Below are 9,645 nucleotides of genomic sequence, written 5' to 3'. Positions count from 1 at the left end.
ATGGAGGTCGATCGACCTCCATGGATACAGCCCTTGATCGAGCGGGGAGATCTCTGTTATCAGAGTGAGAATCCAATGACTGACGACGTGATCGAATAATCGTCCTGCATTTAGGGGCCAAAGAAGGGCCCACATGGACACCAGAGGCTGGTGCCCGAGGAGGTTGACCCAGGCAGTCACTGGAAGGAACAGTGGGGACAGAGATTGGAGTAGATGTAGATTGGTCAACTCTATTATCCATGGAGGGCAGAAGACCCCACACATGGCGTGAAAAAGACTCAGATAGAGGCATGGAAAGGTCCGTCTGCTCTCCCACTGTAGCAGTGAAGTGTAGTGCAGAGGCATATGTCTGCAATGTAGGAGGGAACAATAGCTTCTGAGTCTCAGGATAAGAGATGTTATTTAGAGTCTTCAAACGCTGTACCTCTTTCTCCTCCACCCACTTAGGGCAAGATCTAAAGTAGGAAGGGAGGGAACCACTACAATTAACACAGTGAGGGTCCATTTTGCACTCGCAGGAGTCATGGTCCTTGCCACCACAACGAGCACACGTCACAGAACCACGACAAGATGTCTTTGAGTGACCGAACCACTGACACTGAAAACATCGGAGAGGGTTGGGAATATAGGGCCGTACCTTACAGTTCAAATAACCTGCCTTAATGGCAGCAGGTGGACGTGGTGATGAAAACGTCAAAATTAAAACTGAGGTCGGTACCAGAATTCCATCTTGACGAGTGGAGATCCTTCGAACTGCCGAAATTCTTTGATTGGAGAAACCAGCAAGGATTTCCGTTTCGGATATAGATTTCAAATCCCTCTCAACGGTAACTACTCGTGAGGAATTCAAGGAAGCGTGGGGAGTAACCTCAATGGGTATATCCCCAATGGCCTTTGAATTCAAGATAAGTTTACTGTGCTTAGGATGGGAAGTTTCTACTAAGATGTCTCCAGAACATAGCTTCTTAACTGACTTTGGAGAGCCAGCAAGCCCCTCTAAGCCCTTCTGAATAAAAAAGGAGACATTTGCCGTAAAGATTTATCTGATAGTGAATGCATGATCAAAAAGCGAGGTACAGGTGTACTGTGTGATGGATACTGCTGTTCAAAGTCTTCTAGGCGTGGTCGTTTACCAATAAGCAGATTTTTACCATTTTTTTATTTATTATTTTTTTTATTAATCCATAATTAAAGAGAGAGATTCAGTGCACACTGACCCCACCTGCCATGGAGTCCTACGAGGGGACGCACTACAATGTCAAACAAGGACACTGCAGCAACGCCAGGGTTTCGTGAGCACTATACCCAAACACCAGTATTAGACACGATGTCCACAACACCCGTTGAGAACGCCCAACACTGGTACTCAGTTGACCCTAGCCCCAGTAGACCAGCCGATTGACCCTAGGGGGCCACCCCAAGGCCACCCGTTTACAGGAATTCAAGGCCAAAGTGGTGTGTTGCAGTGCCCCAGACACCACTCAACCACCAGGATCCTCTGATCCCCTTCACGGGTCGCCACACACGACAAACACGTGGGTGGATGTTTCGATCCCAGAGAAAGTAACTGTAAATACAGAACCTTCCCTGGGAGGTCCCCTCACCACGTACAGGAATCCACGTCGAGGGGCCTGAAATAAATTTTTTCAGGTAAAGAAAAATATTAATTTAAGGAATGCTACTCACCTCTCCACAGAATATATACAGCAAGAATCCCATACTGGTGTATATAAAGAAATAAAAAGATGAGCTCCCTTTTTGAGGATAAAAAAACAGAAAGGGAAAACTCATGGAGAGTGTTACCCAAAAAGGGAAAATGAGGAGGGAACTAATGGGAGCATTACTCAGTGGAAGACCACAATCACATCAAGTAGGGAATACTCTTTAACCAATTCAAGTGATAGTGATGTAAGATACAGTCAATAGAACCTCCTGCATGGTGCTAAGGTGTCACAAAGATGGGCAATATGTAAATTCTACTCAGTTGCCTGTATATCTCAGAGGGTTGGCAGACCATATTTGTGTATTGTGGCTAGGGCAATTAGTCAAGCCATATAGTATGTGAGAAATATTTGTGCAAATACTTACCAGAATAAGCAGGTGCAGAGATGAATAATCCCTGACCTGCATCCAGAGGAAAATGAAAGACCATTTCATCTGGTTATTACATCAAGAACATTCTGGTTTTTTGTGTAGGTGGTGGCCTGTACTCTACTTCCAGGTAGACACTTCTGCCTTACTTTTGATTGAGGATTGTTCCACTTTGTCTCATACCAGTGGGATTAAACCAACCCAAAGGGAAACTCTCCATATCATCCACCCCAGTGGCTTCGCACTGGAGAAGCAAGGTTTCTTCTATTCCATAAGAAGAAAAATGGAGGAAGGAATTTATTCATGAGAGAACACAATGGAGGTACATGGACCAAAGAGGAATTCTCTAACATTCATAAGGTTCCACATCAACATAGTGTGCAATGACTTATCACAAATAGGGACAGCAGAAGCTGGCCAGGTGTAAGAGTAGGGAACCACACTTGGTGCTTTTTTATTTTTATTGTTTGGAAGTAGTAGTATGGCTTGAAAGGTAAAATACAGTAACTGCCATAGCAGTTTTGCAGAAAACCTCATTCAACAGTAGGCACAGAGCAGGAGCAAATAAACTTTACACTTTCTGTTATCTCCTACTCAATGCAAATTTCAGGAAAGATATTTTGTATATTGAGGTGATTGTTTTTTTTTCTTCCAACAACGTAACAACTTGTGTCATTAGAGCCTCTGGGAAGATTAGAGAATGGTAATCCATCAGAAAGAGAGGTGGAAGAAATTGTAATATGGTGTAAGGAACATGACATAAAGATCTAAAGGTCTATCCATATCCTTGTCTGCAATATCTCATCCAGAGGATGTCAACAGTCAAAGGCAAGAGAAGCCGTGAGATTATGAAATTCATGGGAAGTACCATGAAAAAAATGAAAGGAGTCATCTTCCATAGAGGAACAGACAAATTGAATAGGTCATTTAGCCCAGTCAGTCAAGGTAGAAGGAGATAAGGTATAAGAAGGAGAGGGATCTTATGGCAAAAACAATTATGTTGACTGCCTCAAAAAGAAGCAGTGAGAACTAGGTAACAGCAAACTGCCTGAACAGGACAAAGAAGACAATCGAGGTTTGAACAACCATACAGAAAAGAAAGGGAAATGGGTGATTGGAAAAAACATCAGATCACTGTTCTGAACAGCTCAAGTCCTGGAGAGTAAGGAACAGTCTGGGAATAAATAAAATCAACCTTTCATATGGTAGTGTGCGGGAGGTCTCCAAGGCAAAAATATCAGAGCAAAGTCTCTTGTAAGTGACAAGGAAAAGAAAATATTTTTAAAAGAATGATGGTACAAACAACCAAAAGAACTAAATGGAGGTTCCAGTCCTGAAGAGGAACAGAATAAGGAGGATGAGTGAGTAATAAGGCTCAGATGAGGTCCATAAGAATCAAAGGAAAATGGACAGGAAAAAGACAGAAAGTCGTTGACAAAGCCACGTTGTAACCAGTAACCATAGAATTGGATAAAACACCCTTTAAAGTCACATAAAAAAGTAAATGAGACAAGGAACAGTCAGACAACTTGGAGGCAGGGAGTTTCAAGTGGACTAATATCAATAAATCATGCACTTGCAGTGAAAAATTCAACAGTGAATTGGTCAACAAGAGTGAGGAAAAAAAAAAAAGAGAGGCTACTCTGCAGGAAAAACCTATCCATATTGCAAGGGACCATACAAAAGCCACATATGAAGATGAAGGAATGGAAAATAATGGTGAAAGATGGAGGTCTGAGACTGACTTGAAAAGGAACTTCTAAGATGGTAGAGGCAGAGGTCCTAGGATTGCCAATAGGTGAAGAAGCCAAAACCATGACTGAGTTCGCCAAAGATGGGCAACAAGAAGAACCTGGCAAGGAATGCCGTGAATTAAAGAGAGCACCATGGACATAAGTCATGGAGGTGAAAACAGGTGTGGGCCCAAAAGAAAAATAAAGCTCCTGAGGGGAGAAATGTGTGATTTAAGGGTTTCCTACAAAGTGAATCTACAGGTGGACAAAGTATAAGAGCCAAGCTACCACAGGACCAAAGCTGAGAGATGATTTTAGAAACAACTAATCAATGAGTCTCACAATGGTTGGCCTTTTTGGGAGATAGGACAGCAGGACAAGAAAATCCCAAAAAATTACTGCAAGAAGGAAGAGTGCAATGGAGCTCCCCGAGATAAAACTGAGTTCAATAAATAAGTCATCTTATAAAGCAAAACCCTGATACAAAGGAGTAAGTGAACTGGGCAACAGCTGAAAAAGAAAATGGAGCAATCTGAAGAACAAGTTCACGTGACTTTTACTAGTAAAGATGTCAGAGTAGCAATGCAGAACCTCATAAGGAAAGAGTAAAATGGACAGTAAGCTAAGAAAATGAGTAAGAAAAAGACAAAAATGAGCAGAATGAGGATAAAAAGATTCAAAGTAAGAGAAGGAAATCTCCAACATGGAGGAAGAGATTCTTAAGAAAGATGTGGGGCCTGAGAACTGACAGGAAGCAGAGACAGAAAGAATTTGGAATAATGCAACAATCAGGTAAGGAAGGAAGAGGGAAAAATAAAATATTATGAGTTGAGGTGAATGCAAGAAGCTTGCCTGAGAATCAGCAGAAACAACTGAAGTAAGAGAACAAATATCACATACCAGAATTAACAAAGCAGCAAAGAACAAAAGTGGCTGTTACGTCATCCTCATCAGAGACAAAAGAACTATAATCAAAGGCAGGTTGTGTGAAGAGCTGGTCAAAGGTGTCTGAACAGAAGGCAGGCTCAGCAGAAGTTACAGAAAGAGAAGGCTGCCAGACCTGGGTCTTAATTGAAGAACTTAGGATAGAACCAACCACATGATGTACAATGTCAGAAACACTGTTCACTAACAGAATAGCTCCAGTTGCTATTGAGGTAAATAAGATGATTTCTATGGAAGAGAATCTAGACTTTGGGAGGTTTCAGAAAAGTGCATATAAGAAGTCAGATTCAATATGATCCATGAAACTGAATTCATGGAAAATATTAATATTATTACAATTTCTCCCTTTTTTGTTTTTTATTAGTAAGTCTGGTATGTCCATGGTACTTAGATATTAGTAATTTTCTTATAGATGAAATTGAGATTAACTACTGGCTTCTGCCAAAACTCAAATACTGAGTTAGTGAATGTGGAGAATATTCCTTTTAAAGACTCGGTGTCCCAAAATCTCATGGTTTGATTAAAAGGAGAAATCAATGTAATATAAGAAAAGTTAATAATCTGGGTCAAAGCTCTAACTGAAATTAATTTAAATGTGTACATCTTTCTTTCAAAAAATTATTAAGGTAAAGGTAAGAAAGATAATACTTTGAATGTTAACAAAAAGTAAAAAATAAGCCAACAAACTACACATTTCTTAGTGAAGGAAGAACATGATGGAACATTGCAGTATGAAGGAAAAGAATGAGCATTTAGTATACACAAAGTATACAAGGGGAGTGGTGTATATGGAGGATGAGTCATTCTCACTGATGGGAGGGGGGAGGTAGGGTCTAATGCTGACTGCATCACAAACTGGTGCAGTACACATTATTATATGTAGGGGTGGGAGTTACACTTAAAGGCTTGGCACATGGACAACATCTATTCAGCAGTGGTGCTAGGTATTAAATATCTGTCCTAAGAAGAAGTGAGTAGTTTTTGAATTACAAAGATTACTCTGAGGTACAATTTGAAACAACTTAGTTAACAGGTCTGCAATTAATTTCAAAAGGATATGTCTACATCTAATTGTAGTATCAGTCTTAATTGTGCCTAAGCTTTTTTCATATTTTGTGTACCAATTACAAACCAAGTTAACTCGAAAAATGTAAAATTTTTTGTCTTACTGAAAGCCATATTATTCCACTGTTGGTGGTGCTTATATAACAGTTAGCATATAATTTTGTATAATAATCTGTAGTAGTTCTGTATCAAATAAAAAATAGGCTTTCAACTAAATTTTAATGGATGCCTATTGATGTACCAAGATTTATTTCTAGTGCAAATAATCTCTCTCACCTGGAAATACGAAAATGAAGACTGCAGCTAAACTCCCTAGCAGCTGGATCACTACTCCAATGTTGGGTGTAACAACTGCTAAAGTTAAAGTTGTAATAAACCAAACAAGAGCAGTAATGATTCTTCTCATTCGTTCACCTCTAGCTGCAAGTTCAGGAGGTAAACTCCTTACTTGAATATAGATGTCGTCAATTGCTGTTCTAAAACAAACAGAGAAAAAAGTACACATGGTGTCAATCACTGTTCAAAAAACATCAGTCAGAAGTTCCCAAGCCTTATACCTAAACTCTCCAAACACACACACACATGTACACATGCCCACATATATACAGGGCAATTCAGAAGTTTACCAACGTGCAAATAATTCAGAAGTAGAGTGGCATAAGAAAAGTTAGCATTTTCTTAAATTGAAAATGTATTTCCAATAATACTTACCTCTCCTCACACTACAGATATTACTCGACTGCTACAGTTTATTTTCCATTGCCCATTTAAGCATTGGTCTGATTTTTCCTTGCTTGCTCCAGTCTTTTATTCCACACTTAATTGCCCTTGGCAATATCTGTCTCATGATACTCCCCACCTATATTAATGTGCCCTCTATCCTGATACTGTATATAAGCACTTCCTTCAGATAATGCTGTCACTTTATCGAGACTGACCCAATCTGCAGTCTCTAACACCGACTATTAATGGGGAGGAGGGGTGGGAGAGTATGAAGGGAGGTAATTATTATTGGAAATACATTTTTGATTTAAGATAATGCTAGTTTCCAAAACATACCTCCTCTCACACTACAGCTAAAATCCCACATTGATAAGGCAGAGGGGCTGATGAGGGCATTATCCATAAAGAATATGTCTGCATAGATTGTGGGTGTGCCAAAAGAAATAGAAGATTAGCACCATAATGGGGGAACCACACTACATCTAGAACAGGTATGTTCTTCACCCGGAACCTAACTTGTACACTGCAGGTGGAATTTGATATAATTTATTATCACCATTAGCCATGCCCCAACAAGGTAAATGAGGTCCCACTGCTCGGGGTTAGAATTATAGGGCCATGGCCCCTAAATCAGACTGCAATATATATATTTGTGAGTGGATCCCAGCCTGTAACTATAAAGTGACACGTTCCGAGCCACCAGAATTACGAGAAGGTAAGCAACACTGAAGTGGACAAACCCTTTTCTCAACCCGAAGAAGTTCAAAAGGCAACACCCCAAACTTGGAATGACCTGTATGCCATACTCAACCTGAGGAAACAGAATTCATCTGGTCTGGAATTATGAGCACTCATCCTCACTCCCCAGAATTATGGGGAGGACATGCAACAAACTGTGCTCAACCAAGGACCCAGGATGGGACCATTTTGCATTTGGAATTGCGAAGAGACAATGGGCTCTCTTCCATGAACAATGTACTGAACCAATATTGATCAAAAACAAGGGCCATGCTCAACCCAACTGGATGGCTGAGCGTCAAATCTGACCCGGTATAAAGAGTAGGCTTCCACACAGGCTGGTGTCACTCCTACTGACATCTGGAAAAAAAAAGCATCCATGGTCCCAGGTAGGACCACCACCCCAGTGACTGGAAACCGGGAGTGGTGAGGACCTCCTAGCTCCACTAGTAGAATCTGGGGGGTAATGCACACTGGGAAGCCCTGATGAACAGTGCAATAGGTGAACCAAGTTTCCAAAATTTTTAAAACTAAGCTGACCCTGATTTATTCAACCTAATGGTCAGCAGAGATAGGCAAGATCCCCTTATGCTTTAATCATGATAGTCCATGAGTGGTGGTCCAGCATTATACAGTAATAGGTGGTCTTATGGAACACTTCATTTCTACAGTGCCTGTTGCAACCTGTATAAAGTATATTGAATTTGTGGTTGCTAGTGCGGTATTGGTTTAATAAAACACACCTGCCCGGGGAACAGTTGCCACAGAGTGGAATCCAGTAAAATTGAGGCAAGGAACCTGAAAGGTAAAGAAGAGACAAGCATAGCAATGAAAATATTCATCCCCTCTGTATAATCTAGTGGAAGTGGTTACAATAGCTAAAGAGGGTAGTCGAACACCCTCAGATGAAGATACTGCCAGATCATGCAACAAATGCGAGATAAAAATATTGGGGGAGGTCCACATACCAGCCCGCACAATGTCCTCCAGCAGGCAATTCAACCGGACTGCTAAGGACATAGAAATTTGACAAATTTGATGAGACGTGACTGACACAAGTCTCTTTTCTTCTCAAGAGAGCCCAGAATAAGCAATATCCCACCCCATCGAGGTAACTGGAGATAAGTACCATGAAATTGAAGGGTTGCAACTAATAAAAAGCCATTGTCTAGCACCTCTAAAAGATATGTTGCAAGTAACATAACACTTCAAGGCAGTTGCTGGACATAAATGATCAAGAACTAATTGGTCATGGAGGTGAGAAATAGTTGTTAGATGAATTGGTGTCAAGGATTTATCCCCTTCCCTGGCTGCCAGTCCCATAAGTAAGAAGAACCTGTCTGGGTATAGAAGGACGTAGGTAGAATGATAAAGTGTCCTGTGTATGTGCAGTGCAAACTCCAACCAGTGATATCTGCAGGCTAGCAGCCACAATTTTGAAGAAGTAGGTTACTGAGCCTTGGATTGTCCAAAAAAGTAAAAAATATTAAAATAAAAGTCCCTTACTTAAGGTAGCACATATGTTGTACTGCAAGTGCTACCAACTCACCTACATAATGACACAATACTCAGTTGAAGAACAGTTTAACATGATCCTACTGTACAGAGTGTCACCAGAATGCTGCCAGAATGTATGTTAAATGATTTCCAGATGAATGCTACTCTTCACATCAAATGATAAAACAGTTGTGTCAGCTGCTGCCTATTACAGTCAAACTTACAGACAGATTCCATGTGGATAAATCAAAAACAGGAACCACTATTTGCAATAAAGCTTTTATATTAGCATTTGTCATACTTGTGCAGTGTTTTGAACACAGCTCTTGACTGCTTGCGACTGTTTCATAATATTGTTAGAATTTGAGCCTGTAACTTTTGTTGTCATGAAATGTAGTACGAGATGATTAGAATATATCTTTTCTTCAAGTTTGGCTTCAACAAAGAAATTTGATCAAGTAAGCAATTTAGGTCCTCTTCATTGTTGTATCTAGAATCATGATCACTAAATTAATCATTAATGTGTGTTCTTCCAAGAAAGAAAGCTTTAACTTTACTCATGACAGCTTTCTTTTCTATTGGTGAATCAGGTAACACTATGGGGCTTAGCCACCCTTGTGCTGAAGTGAGAATCACCTTAGATCATGTGAGTGATGTGCGAGCCTTGAACAGTCTGGCTTTGTTTTATATACACCTGGAAAAAAGTTAAGCACCCTCGTGTTTACTTTCAAGTGGTTCAGATTCGACGTTCTTGTGACTGATTATAAATTACCATTCAATCTAAACGTGTTTATCAAATGAAATTATGCATTATTGGGCACAAGAAAACAAGATTATCACCGTAAAATAACAA

At 40.2% G+C, this 9,645-nt stretch overlaps 1 protein-coding gene across 1 annotated transcript in view; it reads right to left on the bottom strand.

The window, feature by feature from the left end:
- Nucleotides 1–9,645, bottom strand: part of LOC106456896 (putative sodium-coupled neutral amino acid transporter 7) — a 47,516-nt gene that overhangs the window by 9,410 nt on the left and 28,461 nt on the right. The window contains exon 7 of the mRNA XM_022382683.1: nucleotides 6,111–6,310. Coding sequence (XP_022238391.1) covers nucleotides 6,111–6,310 — 200 coding nt within the window. The remainder of the gene's footprint in view (nucleotides 1–6,110; nucleotides 6,311–9,645) is intronic.

This window comes from Limulus polyphemus, unplaced genomic scaffold (genome assembly GCF_000517525.1).
Source record: "Limulus polyphemus unplaced genomic scaffold, Limulus_polyphemus-2.1.2 Scaffold269, whole genome shotgun sequence".
Taxonomy (NCBI): Eukaryota; Metazoa; Arthropoda; class Merostomata; order Xiphosura; family Limulidae; genus Limulus; species Limulus polyphemus.
This window is presented reverse-complemented; position numbering and strand designations above follow the sequence as displayed.